Below are 21046 nucleotides of genomic sequence, written 5' to 3'. Positions count from 1 at the left end.
TTAGTATTTTGTCATTTAATACCAATGTAACTCCTTTCTTCATGCAGTTTTAAAACAATGTACTAGAGGCTTTGTCTATGTGACTGAAAGCAGGGTTGTGGAAGGTGGTTAATTTTATATTTTTCCATTTAATTCATTAAGGGGTGGAAATTTCCAGTTTACCGGTCATTCCTCGGAGGGCCTATATAAAGGATCCTACGGAATAGCGGGGAATGGCATTTTTAAGTTTTTGTGCTAGAGTAGAGACCTTGGAAGGTTCTCTCAGTGGCGGCATATAGTGCCTGTGGCTAGCTAGCTTCACGGCTAGCGGCCGATCATGTATTGACAGTCCACGTAGTTATTCTGAATCGTTTGGCGACAAGCCAAATTTCAGTTACTTTAAGATATTATTATTGTTTTAAAGAAACCTGTTTTCGAGCCACTGAAAGAATCCACTCCTTTATTACCTCAGATAGAGTATTCGATTCATTGGATCATGTAATTTTTATGTGGGTGTTATTCCTTTTGTATTTTTTAATGTATTTAATTGACGAAATAAACAGTCCTCTATATTATTCTAACTGAACGTGTGGGTATTATGGAGAAAAAGGAACTGAAGATTTCCCTAATATCCATGGTTAAGAATATAACAATATTTGTATGATAGTTATTCTATGTCTTTTAGTCCGGTTGAACCGTTTTGTTAGTTTTTGATTGTATAACGTAAACTATTTGCCTGGGTAAGTAACGAAAGCACGTAACAGGTCGAGCCAAGGCAGGTTACTCTCCACAGAAGGATATAAACCATTACAGAGTGCCAGTTCAAATTCTTCCATCATGGTGGGTAGCCCTTTTGTGTCCTCCTTCATATTGTAGGCATAAAGAATCTGGTCGGTTCCCTTTCCCGTACAGATCTTTTATATACTCTTTCCATGTTCTCAGTATTTCTTGTTTGTCCATAATTTCGTTTCCGCTCTCATCTTCCATCATCCAAATAGCTCCCCACTTCTTTTGTAAAGTCCAGACATTGAATTTCATGGCACACCAATTTCCTCGCATTTTTTGTTTCATCCATTTCTGTTTCCCCTTATCTGTTTCCTTTCCTACCTGGTTAATCAGTTCTCTGTATTTTTCTTCCTTCCTGTGCATTAATGTTATTCTATCTTTTCCTATCTTATATTTTCTCGAGCATACTTTGTGTGATCCATAGTCTCTTCTATTTCTTTCATTCCCTGTACCCTATGGTGTCTTCGACAGTTATGTTAAGGCAAACTTTTATTCCTTCCGTCACTGTTTTAAAAAATACTTTTCACTTCAACTACATTCCCTTTAAATTCTGTTTGAAACCTTTTCCTTTGTGTTTCATCTTGTAGTTTCTCGAAATTAGGTTTCTCTATTTTCTGTCCTCTTTTTATCTTCTTTAAACGAAAGTTTCTTTCTCTCACTACTAGTACATGGTCTGAATTTATGTCAGCTTCTGGTAAGGTTTCTGAATTTTTGAGGCAGTTTCTAAATCTCTCGTTTACCAGGATGTAGTCTGTCCGATATCTTCTGCTGTCTTTTGGGATGCCCATGTGTATCTTCTTCTCCTATGCTGTTGGAGGAGAGAGTTTCCGACAATGTGTCAGTTACTCCTGCAGAAGTTGACCAGCAATTCACCTATCTCGTTTCTGTATATTAATCCATGTCTTCCTACTCTGTTTCCTCGCCTTCTCCTACTACTGTATTCCAATCTCTCATTACGATAATGTATTCTCTCTTCCTTTCTTTTTTCGATTATGCCTTCTATCTTGTCGTCGGTTTTTCTACTTTCTTGTCTGGCAAACCGCTATGTGGCATGTCGACTTATACAGAGTGTCCACAAAGTCCTGTCCCTTGAAATTTGATTAGCTGGAAATTGGTAACGAAATGTCGGAGATGAATACGACATTAACACAAGAGAGCATGGTCTCTTGGTATGTTTTTGCAGTTGAATGTAGGAGGGGGGATGGGTATCGTGCAGGGTGGAGAACAAATGAAGAAAATCATATTTTTGACCCAAAACGTCTCTCAGTTCCTGGTTTACGACAATTTGCTCTGAACATATAGCGTATCAATCCCTAAGATTATATGTTTATTTTATTAAGTCTCTCTGAACGCTTCACGTTGACCAGTGCATTCACTTGTTTTTCTCAGTTGTCTCAAACCTCTGAGGCATGTTTATAATGCACAGTGTTGCGCTATGCAAACCTCCTGAGCATTCAGGAAAACAGGTAGTTCCTTCTGTTTATGGAGTCAGCAGTTTGCATAGTGGCAATTAATAACACGATTCGGCATAGAGGAAGATCTCGATGGCCTAGTAATATAGAGGTGACACAAGCTGAGAGGGGACTGACTTTTGGGATTGAGAGGAGAGAAAAGAGGTGGTTAGCAGAGCGGTAGGTCAGAAGTGGAACGACGCTCTGGTCGACGAATTGGAGAAGCTAACAGAGGACTTCGCATATTCTATTCAGCTTAATACTTCAGAAAGACAGGTAATTATCCTAACACCCAGCCATGATTCAGGTTCAACGGTTCACAAAACCCAACGAGTGACCATTGTCTTTGCTGTAGTTTAGTTCCTTAGTGTGATTTTGTACCTTTCGCATTGCCAAGCGTTAACTCGTCATGCCAATGACGAGTGCTCTCATCAGGGGATGAATGATGAGTAACAAACATCACCCATTGATTAATTGGTTAACATTCTAGGTACTCGTAAGATCCCACGAGCTTTAAGGTTCGTTACGATAGTCTCTACGTACACAGAAATGTCGAAAGAGGCTATTTTTTTGGTCACATGGTGGAGGGTGACAGAAAAATGAAATATTCCTACATCAGGAGGAAAACCCACTTTTGGCACTCCGTGGTAGAGTGGATAACAGAGCGCGATACAACGCCAGGGCTCCCGGTTTCAAATACCAGGTTGAACATGGGTGTTATTGGAGTGTCTCTATCTTCATGAATTTAATCGCTTCATCACTATTTCTCATCTTCGCGATTAGCGAGAAGTGGTAGCAAAGTGAAGTAAAATAAACTAAATCAAGCAATACCTCCCTCTTTCTTCAGTTTACAACATTATGTGCGACTGTTACATTGTTTAGAGTGTAGACTTAAGAATAGAAATGAAATCATATGGAATGTTCTCATACGTTGATTACAGAAAGTCTGCATAGAAATGAAAGACGAAGAAACAAATGAGGATTTGCTGTGGACTATTCCGATCCCCTACACAACGCAAGACGAGCTTCAGTTCGTTGATATGAGAGCTAAGATCTTCCTACAAGAGAAGGAAGAAGTGCTGACTGGACTTCCAGATAGAAACAAATTTATCCTTGCCAATCCAGAGTATGTAGGTGAGTTTTATACCACGTATCAATTCGCTTCCTCCTTCCCCCTCGGTGTCAGCTGTTGCCTAAGTCAGCATCTTGTTTATTACATTAACTGGTATCACAAATATTATTGTATAATACAACATAAATATTTTCTTTACATTCTCTTTTTTACAAATGTCTTCCGCAACTGTCGCGGAAACGGTAGTTGTTGTAATATGCCAAACACGATCAAAGGCTTTTTGCACGACTAGGAATATTCCCAGAACACGATGTTTGCGGATTTTATGCACTGCTACATAATCAATGACTCTTAAGAGCTGTTCCGTAGTGCTGTGGTTCGCTCTGAATCCAAATTGATGAATTGGAATTAGATGGTGGCCGTCAAAGATGGTTTTGAGTCTTTTACAGGTGATTCTCTCTAATATTTTGATGATGTGCGACAGGAGACTTATTGGTCTGTAGTTATTTGTGTCGTTAGGATTTTTTCCATGTTTGGAAATAGCCAAAGAGAAAGCCTTTTCTGGTCATGTTCTTCAAAGCTTCAACTGGCACTCCATCCGATCCTGGTGCAGACGAGGATTTTAATTTTTGACTTGTGCGCCCCACTTCTCTAGGTGTGATATGCTCAGCATCTAATATTGAACTTCCTGTTCAATCTCTAGATCGTGGAGATGTTCATTTATTTGAAAATGGTTCCTAAAATGATTTGCCAAAAGTTCCGCTTGCTAAGACAGGTCCATCTGCTGTATGTAGCGGAATATTATGTGTTTTCTCCAGGACGATTCCTTTCGGATGGCTCCGGTTGAACTCGATCTACTTCCTGCTGCAGTCGAACTTAGATCTACTGCGTTGCCATCGTTTTCCGGGGTAGCCCGAGTATCGACAGTATGAGTATAGGAGTCTCAAAGACGAGATCGTGCCGGGCGAGAGTTGTCGAAACTCCAATCGTTGGTGTGCATAGCCATTGAGCTTGCTGGGTTCTGATTTGTTGTTAGACCAGGGATATCAGCAAGCTGGGTTAATAGTCTTCTTTCATTTTGACGTTCCGAGTTACGGGAGTACCTTCTTGGGTGACTTGGCTTGGCCATCACACCGGCGCAGAATGTCCTTTTCTCTGCACTGGAGATTCTGTAACACCCGTAGGTTTCCACTCCAGGCCCCTACAGAGGAATTCGTTTCCTTTTTTTTTCAAATCATCACTTTACCGTAAGAGCATCTTGTTTATTGAGAAATATTCACTGTTGTCCCTACTACATGTACATTGTACTACAAAATATATTTACTCTTCACATCGAATTTACAAGAACCTACTGCAGTGGTCAGTGCAGTGTCCCCTTTGACCGAGTTAGTGAGTTGAAAGGGGCAGCTGGCGTTGGTCGCTGCGTCACTGGTGCCTCGGGCCCCTTTGACCCAGGCGTAGAGTTAGATGGAGCAGAAGGCGATGGATGGTCGTCGTTCTTCTGTTGTCGAAATTGCGATGAATGATCGCTAGGTTGCTTAGGGCGATGCATCGAAGCAATCTGTACAAGGGACAACCCTTGTAGTTAAGAGTGTGTGGACCAGAACAATTTACGCAATACGCTGGTACTTGCAGGGAACGTCGAGGACATCTGTCAATTCGATACTCGCCGACACATTTCACGCAGCGGGGTTTGGGTTCGCAGAAAGTCTGCACATGGCCAAATCGCCGACATTTATGGCATTGCAGTATATCTTGTGGTCGGAGTTTCTCAACCCTAATCGTGAAATCTAGTAGTGAGTCCAATTGGAATATTTCTAGGGCAGGACGATCTCTGAACCCAGGTTCGAGGATAACAGTACGATGTAGGTTTACAAATAGGAGCATGTAGAAGTGACGTTGTCTCTCCAAATATCCAGTTTCCGTCGACATTTTCTTAGGCGAAGTGAATAGTCTTGAACGGACACGTGTAACTTCTGTTACAAAAAAGCCAAGTTGCTGAAGAGCTTTGTAAATATCCCCGGTGGAGTAGTCCGGAGGAATGTATCGAATTATCACATTTAGTGTTTGGTGGGCAGTGGATCCTGATGCGAACTGCACATGCTTTTCAATGCGGCCATCGAGTAGCGGTTGCCAAATTATAATTCTTACGTCCTTAGTCGAACTAGAAACTTTCAAGCAGTTTCTTTTATAAGAAAAGGGAAAACCTCGTCGAACTAGTAAACGTATTTTCTCTGCAAGAGCCCCGCCATTGGCGGTGTAGATCAAGATTGGTGCCTGATTTTCACATCTTCGAACAGGACCCGAAGAAGCCTTTGTCGAGCGTGTCGAGCCTCGTGACGACGACGTGGTGGTTTCGAATACTCTCAAATACTCTCAATTTGTGTTCCTCTTTCAATATAAGGGACCAAGTTTCACACCCATATAATACTACAGACAAAATTACTGTTTTGTATATTTTAACTTTTAGTTTCTTAGATATTAAACGAGAAGACAATAGTTTATGAAGAGAGAAGTAACATGCATTTCCTGAATTAAGCCTACTTTTTATTTCCTCTTTAATATAATTTTCATTTGTTAATATTACTCCTAAGTATTTGAATTTGGAAACTGGTTCAAACTAGTTGTTATCAATATTTAGATTTTGATTATTACCTAACACTTCCTAACACTTCCGCCTGTAAGCATATATTTAGTTTTCTCTTTGCTAACTTCCAAACCTATCTCTTTAGCAGTTTTGAACAATGTTTTTGCATTATTCTTAACTGTATTTATATCATCCCCTAATAAGACTACATCATCTGCATATGCTAACAACTGAGTCACGCCATTTAATTTTAGACCTTCGTTAGTTTCTTTTACCTTCCTAACAGCATATTCTAAGGGAAAATTAAAGAGCAATGGAGATAATGCGTCTCCTTGTTTTAACGTCACCTAACAAAAGAGCCATTGGTACAATCAATCATCTGAAATTTAATTTCTCGTCCATTGAAGAAATTAGTAGTTAAATATCGCGTTGTACAAGCGACTTTAGCCGACCTCTGTGAAGGAGTGGTTAACGCAGCGCGCCCCGACGTCAAGGCACCCGGGTTCGAATCCCGCCTGGTCATGGGTGTTCCTTCTGAATGTCCAATTTCATCATACCGTCACTCTTCCTCGTCAACATTACAACAATGTCCTTGACTTGATCTTCATGCATATCATTTACTATTAGGTTTCCCAACAAGGATGCTGTACAGTGAAGTGTCATGTGACGTCACGGTGTTCACAGCCGGCATGTTTGCGTATGCAAGAAAATGTGAAATAACGTGAGCTTCTGTTTGAAACAACAAATAGTTCATAATATACCATCGTAAAAATGTTTCAAATCTCCCGCTTGAATTTCGTATGTTTAAAAGAACTGGCCTCCATCAAGGCTGCTTGAAGTCCCAATTCAGCAGATTGTGACGTAGGTGAATCACACCTACAAGTTTTTCTTGAACTACAGGCATATTAATATACCCAAACTATAGCTACAATGGAGTTTTTCCTTTTAAGTATGTATTGAATATTATCTTGTTTTTACACCATTGTCTGAAAACTTCCAGGCTTTTACTACGTTAACTACGACACCGACAACTGGGACCTAATCACCCGGTATTTGAACAGCGACAACTTCAAGAACATCCCTGCCTTTACTCGTGCCCAGCTGATCCACTACAGTGGCTACCTATGTAGGTCAGGCGACCTCTCCTACGCCCACCACTTTCGCCTGCAGCTCTTCCTTCGTAGGGACCTGGACACCGCAGAGCCATGGTTAATAAAATCCATGCCCCTCCTTAGCTCATTCCTTGACGGTACAGATGCATGGGAGAATTACAAGGTATTATTATGATTATCATTATAGAACTGGTGAACGTAAAGGTAAAATACAGGGTAATTAATGTCTGTGGATGATTATAAACTTACTACGGATAAAGAATGGAGCTGACAATAGTAATTCTGATGCGAATTAAATGATAGACTCTCCCAAGGTTTTTTGTACACACCTCTCAAATGCTCTGAGTGTCCAACGTTGCTGATGTGGCAGCTAACCAAAACTGCTTCTCGTAGCACATGCTTCGTTACCCTGCAAATTTTCCGTAATTTGTATATTTATATCAAAAGACGTTAATTCGGATGAAATATGGCCCTGAAATAACAATAACCAGAAGTTAGACGTACATTTTTTTTGTAGTTTGTCAGTACAGCAATGTTCAATATGTGTCAATGACCCTTCGGAAATGTAAGACCGCATGATCAATGATTAAGTAGAAGGATGTTGTTGCACCAGGTTTCAGCGCTATATTTGCACCGGGGGATGAAAATTTTAACAATTTCTTTTTCCTGAGAAATGCGAGGTGACTCCACTATCACTAACTCACAGGTTTTAGCAAGGAACAATGGAAATTTCCGAAATGAAATGAACTGCAATGATATTAGTTTAAATCAGGAATGTTGTACAGTAACGAATGTTACTAGTGGAAGCCCTGCGAGAACATTAAACAATGAAAGCGGGGAAATGCGTTTCAATTGACCCTGCCAAAGGATGCTTGAAATTATGATCCTTATCTATTTCATGTGAAGTCTTGTCTCGGTGATTTTAATAAAGTTAAGAATTTAGACGTTGATAAGGATTAAGTTTTAAGTGTTGCATTTTTGATGGAGTGGTTTGACTCAGAGCCTGAGTGGACTGTTACAGATAAAGGAACTCCTGAACCTTTACTTAAAGCACCAGAAATACAGGGAAGAATTTGTGACAATATAAATGATGTCGTATCGTTCCCTGTTGCTTAGGCCAATTTTATGATAAATGAAAGTCATTGGGTACAACTCCGAACAGTGACAACATCAGTTCTTACACTTAACTGGTCACAATAATCATAACATACTCATGTATCTTTTAGTCGATGTTGCTACAATCCATGTAACCAAATCCTGTCGTCATGATAACCAACGCAGAATATAGTTTCGGTTACAATTTCATTATATACTGAATCTATCACTTACATGTTTCTTAAATGTTTAATTGACACAGGTAGTCAATGTAATTTGTTGAATATCAGGTTTGGATCACTTGAAGTTCTATACTGCCAAATATAAATCTGGAACCAATGGAAGGAATTCAGTTGACTTGTATCTCGGGTGAACAGCGTGTAAAAGTAGCAGGATTTAAATATGCCATTATGAAATTAGGTACTGAATTTGTCCACGTGGGTTTATTTGTAGTTACACAATTACACGCCTATTTGATCTGGAGAGCACAAGTACAACTGCAATAATTAATTATCGTAATAAAAGCAAAAAACAACAAAAATAAGAGAAACTTGAACCACTATTCATAAAGAATTATTAAATCTTAAAAGGATTAATAAAAAGTGTACTTTTGAACTCAGTTTTTGAAGTAGTAAGGAAGTATCATGTCCTTTTGTTTTGAGCTCCAAAAATAATTATAATTCTTGTATTTTTTGGATCTTGTAAAATTTTGGCGTTTGAATCTTCTCAGTGGATGATTTTGTTTATGTAGCTTCTGAAGAAGACATTCATAGTAAGTGCTACGGCAACGAATATTGTGAAGCTCGAGTAGCTGATAACTTATTTAATTTATTGCTCAAATATCAAAATGTGTCATTAATTGGAAATATTATTTTGCCTCGAGGAATGTATAATATTGGACATTTAAATTGAATGTTAACAAACATGTGCAAGAGTAAAAATGTAGTTCAAAATTGATATTTCTTCATTGAAAGACTTGTTATAGTATTAAAAGTTGTTTTGAATGTTAAAAACTTGAATGTTATGTCACTGTTTGATGTGTATAATTAAGAACTTGTATCATTGAGGTTATCCACGTTACGATGTCTATATTTTATTCAGCTCGGCAGGGGAGGTTATTATGACATATTTTTATAACATTCACAATTTAAATGTATTATCGATAAAAATCTTTGATAAGAAGAGACACTTCATCATCACTGTTAGTTTTAAAACATATTATGGGATATGATGTAATACACAACACTCGTAATTTGCTTTCTGTTTATTATTTATAACAAGAATTTATATATTTTGTTTTTGTTGCTAATTTGAAACCTAGCATCAAAATGCTGCATTGTATAAAATAATGTTTGGGTGTCACTTGTAGAACTACCAAATTTACCTCACAAACCCAGCCTACCAGGAACTGGGAGAAGAGAAGCAGGAAGGGGATTCCCTATCAAGAATCCTGGCGAGGAGATTTGTAGGAAGAATAAGGGTATTATTCGGGGCCAGCGAGCAGGTTCCAATGTACAGGCAGGAAGTCCAGAAGTGGATGGAGTCGAAGAACCCGGACAAAGAGGTGCCGGTGGGGTGAGTAATTTTGCTCCTCCCCCCTATACAGATTGTAGGAATAGAAAGTGTGACTAATTTTTTTCACGAAGCGTGGCCAGATTCTGCAACCTTGTAGTACATTTTACATCTTTTGCTCTGATTGTGAAAATTGTGTTTTAACTTATAGTAGAGGAAACGAAAGGGGAAAAATGGCCAAACCCGGAAATAATTGCAACACATATGTTTTTGTTGCCAGATTCTGCGTAATGGTGTAGTGAATCTTGGAAAGTGGCGGCAAAAATTCACCTTGAAAACTAAAAGTCTGCAATATCTCGAGAGCGATGCATTGCACACAAAAAAGTGAAAATATACAAAATGAGAGAGCAGAAAAGTTAGCAAATTATGCTTTTGTTAGATAGAGCTACCATAAATCTTAATTGAATTAAAAAGATTCAAATATTTTTTTTCATTTTTAGAATTAGCGTAAAAGTTGGTTTCTAACACATAAAACAACAAATATGTAAGAAACTAAGTATTTTACTTCCAAAAATCACTGAACAAAATGTATAGCTTAAGAAATCCTCTAGAGATTGCTTTTTGTTTCGTGCTTTTAGTGTGAAGGGTTGAGGAGATATGTAGTTTAAAGCACAGTAATGTGCTTCTCTATATCTTACGTGTTCCATTTCTTATGATATTGCTGAGAACATAATACATTGTTTTCTTCAGTGTCTCGTTTACTTGTGTTTGTTACGTGTTGCTTTTGTTGCTTTAAAATGTATGCACACAGTAGCAGCGATTAGGTGTCTGAACTGAGCGAGGGAGTTAGGAGAAGGGCATGGACAGTTTACTTTCTATATAGCCTACTGCTTTAGAAAGAATAAGAATCGCATTGAAAATTGAATTTGGGCTATGATTTTGAGTCAAATCCACTGGTAGGCAAGGCTTAGCATTAAGAGACCTAGTGCGGGGACAAAAAGTGTATTTCGCTCACTGAGTTTTTCTTTTGTTGCTAAAAAAATCTGTATTTTTGTAAGTACTTATATTGGTCTCCTAAGTGATATTATACATAATTTTTATACATTGTGTGTGTAATGATTGAAGAATCGGATGTTGTCAAATGACGTCACTGTGAGTGAAGGGAGCTCATCGTTTTGTACTCCTTCTACATATGAATATCATTAATAGACACTTCTGTTGCAATATTAACACATTTATAATGTTTATAATGCCCGTGGTATACATTACATTATACAATAATATATAGGTAATAAATTATGAGAAATTGGATGAAGTAGATTTTATGCAGATATTAGAAATGCATGATAAAATATATCATCTTTACAGGGTTACTGTTCTACTGGTTTGAAATAATATAACATTTCTTCTTCATAATTTTTCATCACAATCTCTAAAACAATTATTTTTCTTGTTAAAACATAGTCCATCACATCGTGAACCTTGAATCATGCATTACCATGAACAATCCCCCATTGTACAGTGTGCCTCTCAACCATGTGAATGTTCTGACATATGTTGGAACTGATCGTAACACACATAATTCTTTGGCGTCACTTCAAATATATTATTCTAGGGACTCGTACTTTCTTCTAAGTTGTTGCCCTGTTGAACTAAATCCTCATCTTCTATATTTGGTGAACTGTGCGTCCCATTTTCACAAGAGTACCCTGTTTTCTATTATCATTCCTCATTAATTAGAGCTTCTGAAATGTCTCGCCTGAAGTTCAACGGATCATTTATTTCTCTTGAAGATTCTCTCTCACGTAGCATATCTCTCTCTCATATTCTAGCTACTTATATATTATTTAAGTTATCTTATTCCAACTACAAATCACTAAGTCAACGAAATGAAATATTACTTCCAAGTTTCACTTTCATGACTTGAACAATATTCATTACAAAGAAAAAATGAAGTCCATTTTGTCAAGACCTCCCAGTAAATCCCTCAACTCCTTTGTCATCCATGTTGTGTGGATAAATCAGTGACTGTCATTCAGTTCTCGTAGCAATTACATCAAGTCAAACTTTGACATCTTTAGAGCCTACAATACAGGAGAAAATATATGTAATTTCTTACCTTCATAAATGGTAAAATATAACAGCTAATGAAAATTAGAAATAGAAATTAATAGCATTCACAAATGCCACGTTCCTCTCCCCTAGCACACACGCCAAGCCCCTCCTCACAAAGACACGCCTGCGTGCGCACCCAAAAGTGACTTGCCTAAGAGTTTCATAGTTCTTCTTACGTTTTTGGTCCTTTTAATTATTTCTTTTTAAATAAAATTTTGAATCAAAAGGGGTTTTTAACCCCTAGCACCAATCCCTGGGTACGCCACTACATACATTTGGATAAAAAATAACTTAAAATACACAAGAAACCTATTGAAAACCTTAAGTTGTGTACATTTACGTGTACCAAATATCTTGAAACAATATTACTCACGAACTCATTGCATTATAATTTTAACACACAACTCAAAATGTTGACAAATAACGACAACAGATCTTTAAAAATCTAGCTGCCCCAAAAGACATGAATTTCACAAAATCATATGTGGACACATTAAATTGAACATTAACATATATTAGACCTATCCTGTGTCTGTGAAAGAATATTTCTTACTCATAATAAAAAATAAAAGTTTACTCACGTGCGTTGCACAATGATCTGATTGTGCCATACACCTCAGGAGTGACGTCATCAAGTCTCCAATTCTGTTAGTCTTACAATGCCACAAACGGAAATATCGAAAAACAACATGTTGTCAATTTCCCGATTCGTGATTGAAAGGAGTCGACTCAACGGAAAATCTTCTGAGCACGTCCTAACATTGATTTGCCAAATGACGACGCGGTGTGCGAGAGGAGTATGGAGGGGGGAAGAACTACTCCCTATGCCCCCACGTCTAATCACCGCCACTGTCAATACATTGAACTAATATGATACGGTAAAATACAGTTCTAAATCCGTCACCTTTCTTTCGACTCCATTGCAGATACCTGGTGCTAACATGTTACACCCTCACCACCTGTCGGCCCGGCATTGCGGTACAGTCGGGATTGGCAGACCCCATCGAATGCAACAAAATCGATTTTCCCACACATTTGTTTAATATTTCGGATTTGTGCAATGCAAATAGATCGGATATTAAGTTGACCAAAGAACATGATATATAACATTTTTATACTCTTTACTCTTTCACTTCTTTTAACGTCGCATCCTATCACCAGTGCTATTCTCACTGTTCATAGATTGGATAGCACATGAAATTAAAATGGACCAGGATTCAATCACATGTATAGGAGTGCAAAGTATACCAGTCCTTATGTATGCAGGCGACATAGTCATCTTGTCCGAGACAATAGAGGATTTACAAAAGGGCATAGATAGGATATATCAGGGGTGCAACAAATATAAAATGAATGTAAACATTTAAAAAATTGTTGCCTTCAAAGATGGCTACATATTTGGAAGAGAGGACACATGGTCATACGAGGGGATTTAATCGAGCGGCTTATAAACTTCACATACCTGGAGGCAACACTCTCCATGACAGGAAGTTGGACACACCACATGAAAGCAAGAAAAACTAAAACGAAAATTGCAATAGAACAAGTCATAAGGACAATAAATGAAGCCTGAAATGCCTTTCCCGGTCATTCTAAACCTCTATTCATCAATAATATTAGGAATATTAAACTGTGGAGTATAACTGTGGGGGTTAAGAGGGGGCAACACCACAACCGGCACACAAACAGAATTTTATAGGAGGGTAATGGGAGTAAGCAGAGGTACGGGTATCTGTGGGATCCTCAAGGAATTGGGCTTGAACAGAGACACGGTACAAGCACGGATGAGGGTTGTTAAATATTGGATGCGATTATCACAAGAGGGCGAAACTACGCTGAGGGGACAATGTTTGGAAATACAGACATACAGACAAGAGAGGAAAGCTATCACAATTGGGGTTGGGAAGTGATAATATCCTATAGAAAGCGGAATGTGTTGGGTATGGGAAGAGGGAGGGGCATTTCAACAGAAAAATCAAATCAGAGCAGACTGCCAAACGAAGACCTCAATCAGGGAACAGCTAAGAGTAATGAGAATGGGGGAAATTGAAATATATCCATGTTGTGGGGGAAAAGAAAGAAGCGCGCTGGCATGGTTCAGGCTAGGTGGATGGAAACAATTAAGGAAGAGGGACGAAGCAGGGGGAACGATATGTTCTTTGTGCAATGGAGAGGAGACGGAGGAGAATATTCTACTGAACTGACCTTCTACACGATACCTTAGGCACAAGTGGCTGAACTTAACAGGGAGGGAGGTGATAGAAGTGGTAGACGACAGAATAAAGGTAAAAGAAGTGGGACAGGAAGTGGGAAAATACCTGGGAGATGTAAGACAAGTGAAAGATTGAAACTGAGTACAGGCATATATATAGAGACTGGAGGTCAAAATGAGCCGGCCACATGACTTTATTTGCATGTGAAATTTTTGGATTGTTAAACTATACTTATTATGTTTAATTCTCTTGTATCTGATCAAACTTCTAGGAGTTATTTGTATACTAACGTAAGGAGGGAAGAGGAAGTGTGTGTAAAGCAAAATTTATGTAGTGCGTACAGCTAGCACAAAGAAAATGTAAATACGTATTAAATTACAAAGTCGCGTTTCTGCTTTTTCGGTTAGTCGCGACGATGAGTGAAGATATAATGGATGAAATGGGACGTGCATGTTATTTTATATATTCCCACTTGGCCCCTCTTTCATCATGATGCTTCACATTGACCACTCCTGCATGGTGGTTTGCCTGCGTGTTAACGCTTTCTTCGATTATTCTCGGTACTTTACAACGTTCATTTGTCACATTAAGTAAGACGATTTTTACATGTGCACCACTCAAAATGGCTTCTGTGTGGATACCTTTCTTCAACATCATTGTTTTTCACAAACTTTCGGAAGTCTTAATACACCGTCTCATACATTAGCGACTACTTCTGAATTGAGTCGGCCAGCGATTATTGAACGTATCTCAGAAATATGTTTATTTGCAATGCACTTTGCTTCTTCAAGTAGCGTGAAGACTGATGTATAAACTATGAGATGACTCGTGTCTCTGGCTATGGCCTTTGCGGTTTGATTTGATATGTTTTCGTTCATATTACTTCGTTTTTCTGCCAATTTAGGATAACCACGAACACGAGGACTGATGATGATATGGTGAGATGGATGAAGGGACAATATGGACGACAACACGAGTCCCACAGAGGATTATACTGACAGTGAGTCTAGACGTCAGAGCCTCGGTAGTGTTCAAAATGCAGTCCAAGGTGCACTACTTGGAAGTGAGGGCCTCTTCCGGTGATCATTGGTTATCATAGATATAACAGTATTACCTCCGTAAATGATCTCAAGGATTTGTTAAAGGCCTGAACCTGCAATTAGATAAGCAACACATCTCAGGAAACTGATCTTGATATGAAGACCACCCAGCCTTAATATGGGCTGCTTCAGAGGGCTATCTGCGTCCTCATTGGCTACCATACAGTGTGCTTTCAGATATATTGGTTGATCAAATGTGATGATATTTGTGTGATTTACCTCTTTGAGTGCCCACAAATATAGTGCAATGTGGATTGAATGCATATCTGGAAGTGAAGAAATCGCTGGTTTCCCTGGATGATCACCTTTTTCGATTATTTGCAGCAGGACCTGCTACAGATAGACTTGTGTTGTGTGGTCCATATATGTTTGTTATTGTCCATTCATCCATCCTTATCTTCGTGAATAATGAAAAGTGGCAGAAAAACGACGTAATATAAACTAAAGCAGATCAAAGAAATTCTGAATAGCCTTAGCCAGAGGCACAAGGGTTCATTTCATAGTATATGGAGCACTGTTCAAGCTACTTGAAGCAGCAGGGTGCATGTTGCTAATGAACTTATTTCTGAGATACGTACAATAATCGTTGGCCTGTTCAATTCAGAAGTAGACGCTAATGCAATACATTAGGATGATCGATATTCTTCCGAATTTCATTAAAGCCGAGCGTATTGGGATGTGGAGTTTACATCTTCAACCAGTTATGCATGTGTTCTCCTTTTGCTGCATCAGGGGCAACACCTGAGCTACAAGTGCACGTCCGTATGCACAGGAAATGATTAAATTTAATATGTTAGCACCAGGTATCTGCAAAAGATTCTGCAATGGACATTCTGGCAAAGTGACTGATTAAAAACCGTATCATAATAGCTCAATGTATTGATAGTGGCGGCAATTAGACGTGGGGCATGGGGAGCAATGTGCCTCCCCCATACACATTTTTTTTTGTCCCAGCACTATGGTCTCCTAATGCTAAGCCTTGCCTACCAGTGGATGTGACCCAAAATCATCTGCTTGAATACCATTTTCAATACGATTCTTTCTAATTGCAGTAGACTATAAAGAAAGGAAACTGTCCATGCCCTCCCCCTTCCCTTGCTTAGTTCAGACACCTAATCGCTGCTACTGTGTGTATACATTTTTAAACAACAAAAACAACACGTAACAAACGCAAATGAACGAGACACTGCAGAAGACAAAGTATTATCAGCAATATCATAAGAAATGGAACACGTAAGATATTGGGAAACTTTGCTTTAAAGTTCAGATCTCCTCAACCCTTGACACTAAAAGAACGAAAAAAAAAATCTCTAGAGGAAATCATAAGCTATAAATTTTGTACAGTAATTTTTGGACGTACATTACATAGTTTCTTACATATTTGCTGTTTTTATGTTTAAAAAATACTTTTACGTTAATTCTAAAAATGAAAGAAAATATTTGAATAAGATTTTTGGTAGACCTATCAAACAAAAAAAAACAACAACATAATTTAGCAAATTTTCTGCTTTTACATTTTGGTTATCTCCACATTTGTGTACATACATTGTACCGCTTTCGATATATTACAATATTTTAGTTTTCAAGGTAAATTTTTGCCGCCATTTTGCAGGATGGCGGATTTTCCCCAAACATTTGAAATGTGGATACTTTATGTATTATTCACCACACCATTCCGCACAATCTGGCACAAAATGATTTGTATTGGAATTATTTCAGGTTAAATTGTTTATTTCCTCTACTATTAATAATGTATGTAGAGATAATAAATGTGTAATTACCATTTTGAGACTTCGTTTTAAACGTTTTTCAAAGAAAAAGATGGTATTCGGAGGACATTTTGTGGGAGATTGCATTTACCACGTTTGCTTCTCTCGATCTCCTTTGCTTTCATTTGCCTTTTTTATTATCTCAGGGAGAGGCCTTCGTCCCATCGCCCCCTTGCGTGTAGAAATTGGCATTAATGAAATAAATACCATTAATTGCCATCACCCTTGTTTAATTCAACTTAATTTTATATGTGCTTTGTTCACAGTGAAGGCGAAAATAAGTTAAAAACCAAATTGGTATGTGGCTCACAGAAAATAGCATGATATGATTCAATACATTTAAATATTAATCGCGCCGTCTATAGTATAGTAGTTTCACTTTTGTTCCAATGTCGATTACGGATTCTTCTTTCTTCCCATAGCTTCCATAGAAGAAATTTTTGCCACATTTCAAAATTTGCATCAAGAGAAGAGTGGGACTTCCTGTTCGAGAGGTATCTCAACCTGCCTAGCTCTTACGACTCTGAGAGCAGAGACCGCTTCCTTCGGTCGCTGGTTACCTGTATTAGGGACGACTATAAGGTTCAAAGGTGAGTAATGGATTTATCTCTCCATAAGAAGCTGAAGATTTTAACTTAAGCCCGATTTAGACGGAAGCCTTTCTTTTAGCATATATGCTTTCTAAAATCTTATAGCATTTTTTATGACAGACAGTGTTTTACATGGTAGCATTTCATGTAACATTTCCGTTTGCAAATGCCATGCGAAGCGTGCAGAAAACATTAGACTCTTCAGCACGAATGGCATACGAGTTACCCGGTATTCACTTAATAACTAAACATTGTTAAGACGAAGAGATGTAATTAATAAGAGGAATGATTATTTAATTTACGAGGTACCGTGTGAACAAAGTGAAACCTTTCATATTTTTTGTAGCGTTGAGTAACCATAAATTTCACCTATAAATTCAGATATTTCTGCCAGTGGCCGGTGTTACAATTGAAAAAATATTTATGCTATAAAGTACGAAGTTAAGCAGCGCCACTGATTTGTACAGTGTCTCTCAAAAGTTTTAGTACAACAAAAGTTTAGTACAACGACATTGCTTATGGCAACCCTGAAATTGAGCCAAACTCTACACGCAACCCACCATCGCCTTACGTAATTTGGGTTGCCTAGTATAAAATGTCGTTGTCCTAAAACTTTTAAGAGACACTGTACCTAAAATGGTTACGTATGAAATATTTTTCCACTCGGTTGTATAGTCATCGACTTTCAAAAATGTGAAGTGATGCATTGTCTTCATATTCTTCGGCCGCCATTATATCTAAACTCGTGACCTAGAGCTCGCATTCTGATTGGTTACGCTACTCGAAATGCTAAGAAAATTAGAACCGATTCTATCTATGAAAATGTCTTGGAATATGCCATGGCAACAAAATGATATAAGATTTCACTTTACACGGTAGAATTAAGAAAATGTTAAGAAAAATGCCAAGGAAAATACCTTCGTCTAGAGCGGGAATTGGGTTATCACAAATCAAAAAGTTATGAAGTAATTCATGCTCCCCATTGGTCATTTAGCAAAAGAAGCACGAGTAAATGTTATTGAAAGTAATTATATAGTTATATCCCAACAAACAAAATAAAATATTTGAACATCATAAGATAGAATCCTCCTTACTATCGGATTAAAAATTCTTGATACTCGAGTTTGGACTCCAATTAACCTGTAGATCTACATAGAAACGAGTTAAGCTAAAATTTAGCTTATTCAATTATGCATTAATCTATGCTAAACAAATTTATTTCAAGTATGCCTTCTATTTGTTATCGTCGTGAGAACAAAAAGTGTTTTCTTCTAAGTGTTGTAATTGATCGCTCTCTTTGAAATTCTATAAATAAAAAACGGGTGGTTCAATCGGTGTGCAATTCTAGTACGGTGCAGGCAGAAACGTTTTTGACATAGTTCTTAATTTTCAGACTTTCAAAAATTTGTCAAAAAATTGTTCTTATTAATTTTTCCAAACACCAATTTTTAGTATTGGATAGTCCTACAAGTACAGAATTGGTCTTGTTCTAAAGCTCTTTGCATATATTCTTAAAATCCATTATCATTATCAATTCATACTTGCGAAACTGATTTTTAACAATTTTTTATTGAATGAAGTAAAGATTTACGTAGAACTTGGAAACACCGCACACAGCAATGACCTTTTAACCGTGGAAACTGTGGGCTGTCACTGCATGCGGTGTTACGGTTAATCTCATTCAAGTCCAAACACGAATCTTAGAATTTTATTCTCAAAATCTTTGTTCCTCTTGTAATGTAAGGAATTCTCTGCGTCAAAACACTAGAGCAATATTGTAGTAATATATGAATTTGCTCAAAGTAATTGAAACTAGACATTACGAATAAATAAATCTAAGGCAAAAGTTAAAGTGTTGGTTTTACTAATCTTCGTTACTTTTACAATCTTTGAAGCAAACAGATTTCAATCCCTAGGAGGAAATCTATTGCTTGATGACATATTGATGGTTGTCTTTCCATATAATTGGATCCTTTACTGTAAATCAATACAAGTAATTCCATTGAAAGAAGCAAATATGACTTCATAACTAAGCAATCTAAATTAGTTTTAATTTTTGCAGAGTACTGGATCATATATTGGCCAAGAAAGAAGGAATTACCATCGATCAAGCTAGAATGGTGTTTTATTATTTCACTATGAATCCTTGCGGTATGAAGAACATGCTGAATCATCTCATTTCTAATTTAAGCGGATGGAAATCACTGTAAGTAAGAGTTCAATATTTACAGATTTTCTTGATGCATTAAGGTGCTTGTAGATGAATATTTTCCTCAAGTGAAGCAACTGCTGAAACGTGATGACTACAGTTGGATCGCTCTGTATCTTTTCTATTTCTAAATATCTGTTCTTTGTAAATATTTGTTTTAATAATCATTTCAAAACCAATTTCGAGACAGAAGCACCTTTCCTTTCCCTGAACTTTTTGGCTCTATCTGGTCTCACGCGTCTAGTTGAATACACGTTACAAGGTGGAACACCAACTCGACTATTTCGTGGATTTGGTATCAAGTAGTGCGTCTTGGGTCTGCACCGTTTGCACTACTAAAGCTGTGCAGTGTGTGGTGCATGGTCACGTGGTGCGTGATATCTAATCAAATGAAGATTTAAGGCAGCAGACAGACATCTGTTGAATCTTGTGAACTTGAACACCCCCATTCGTCTACTTGGTTGATATCAATTCTTTGCACCAGCCTGACACCTGGATACACCAGCACTACACCTAGAGTCAAAAAGTGCAGCGAACTACACACGGACAGTTAAAGCTCTGGCCTTCACTGGATTGTTTTTCACTCATTTCGAACTGTTTTTACTTCCTTATCAAGTTATCCGAGAAAGAGTACAATTTTAAGTAAAGTAACTATCATACAAAGTCTTTAATGTAGATTTCGGGGATCGTTATCTACGGCTATGACAGCCGCAAGCGACTAGCTCGTTTCGCAAGAGGGACGCAAAGGTGATGAGGTGACACCCCAGATAACACTGGGGAACAAAAAAAAGATTTTATTTTGCGGCATAAAGTTTAATAACAGTTTCAGCACACAAAACAACTGTGATTGCCAATTGTATGATTGGTTCAGTTGAATTGACTCCAGTTATAAAAATAAACACACCATGGAAAATGTAGGAGGTAAAATTACTCAACGCTTTTCTCGGTAATATCAAAATTTGATAATGTGCTGAAATTCCTATAAGAAATTTATTTATTTAGTTGTAAATTGTTGCTAGGCAACTTATGAAGCATTGCTAGGCAATATATCGGACACTCAACAAACCTTAAGGAAGAATACCAAAACATAAAAATGGTTTTCGAAAAAAATTGAATATGCTGAGCATAAGTGGCTCGTGGGTGTGGATTTGAAGATGGTGTTTTTTTTTTACTAGGACAGCAAAGTGGGTACACAAAATATCCCTATTTGCTATGTTTGTGGGATAGTCGTGCTAGAGAAAAGCATTGGACGATAAGAGTTTGGCCCCCAAGGGAAAATATTAGTGGGAAAAGCTAATATCATTCATGAACTGCTGATAGATACGGACAAAATCATCCTTCCGCCACTGCATATTAAACTTGGGTTGATAAAACAGTTTGTCAAGGCCTTAGATACAAGTGTTGATTGTTTCAAATATATATGCCACACTTTTCCAGGACTAAGTATTGAAAAATT

General features: G+C 37.7%; 1 protein-coding gene across 1 annotated transcript in view; it reads left to right on the top strand.

Moving 5' to 3' along the window:
* The window catches only part of LOC145987040 (aminopeptidase N-like), a 40003-nt gene that overhangs the window by 5602 nt on the left and 13355 nt on the right, over positions 1-21046 (top strand). Inside the window, exons 3-7 of the mRNA XM_083121499.1 lie at positions 3158-3350; positions 6876-7150; positions 9452-9657; positions 17214-17381; positions 19444-19587. Of these exons, the coding sequence (XP_082977625.1) occupies positions 3158-3350; positions 6876-7150; positions 9452-9657; positions 17214-17381; positions 19444-19587 (986 nt within the window). The remainder of the gene's footprint in view (positions 1-3157; positions 3351-6875; positions 7151-9451; positions 9658-17213; positions 17382-19443; positions 19588-21046) is intronic.

Source organism: Lepisma saccharinum, chromosome 4 (genome assembly GCF_977018435.1).
Source record: "Lepisma saccharinum chromosome 4, izLepSacc3.1, whole genome shotgun sequence".
Taxonomy (NCBI): Eukaryota; Metazoa; Arthropoda; class Insecta; order Zygentoma; family Lepismatidae; genus Lepisma; species Lepisma saccharinum.
This window is presented reverse-complemented; position numbering and strand designations above follow the sequence as displayed.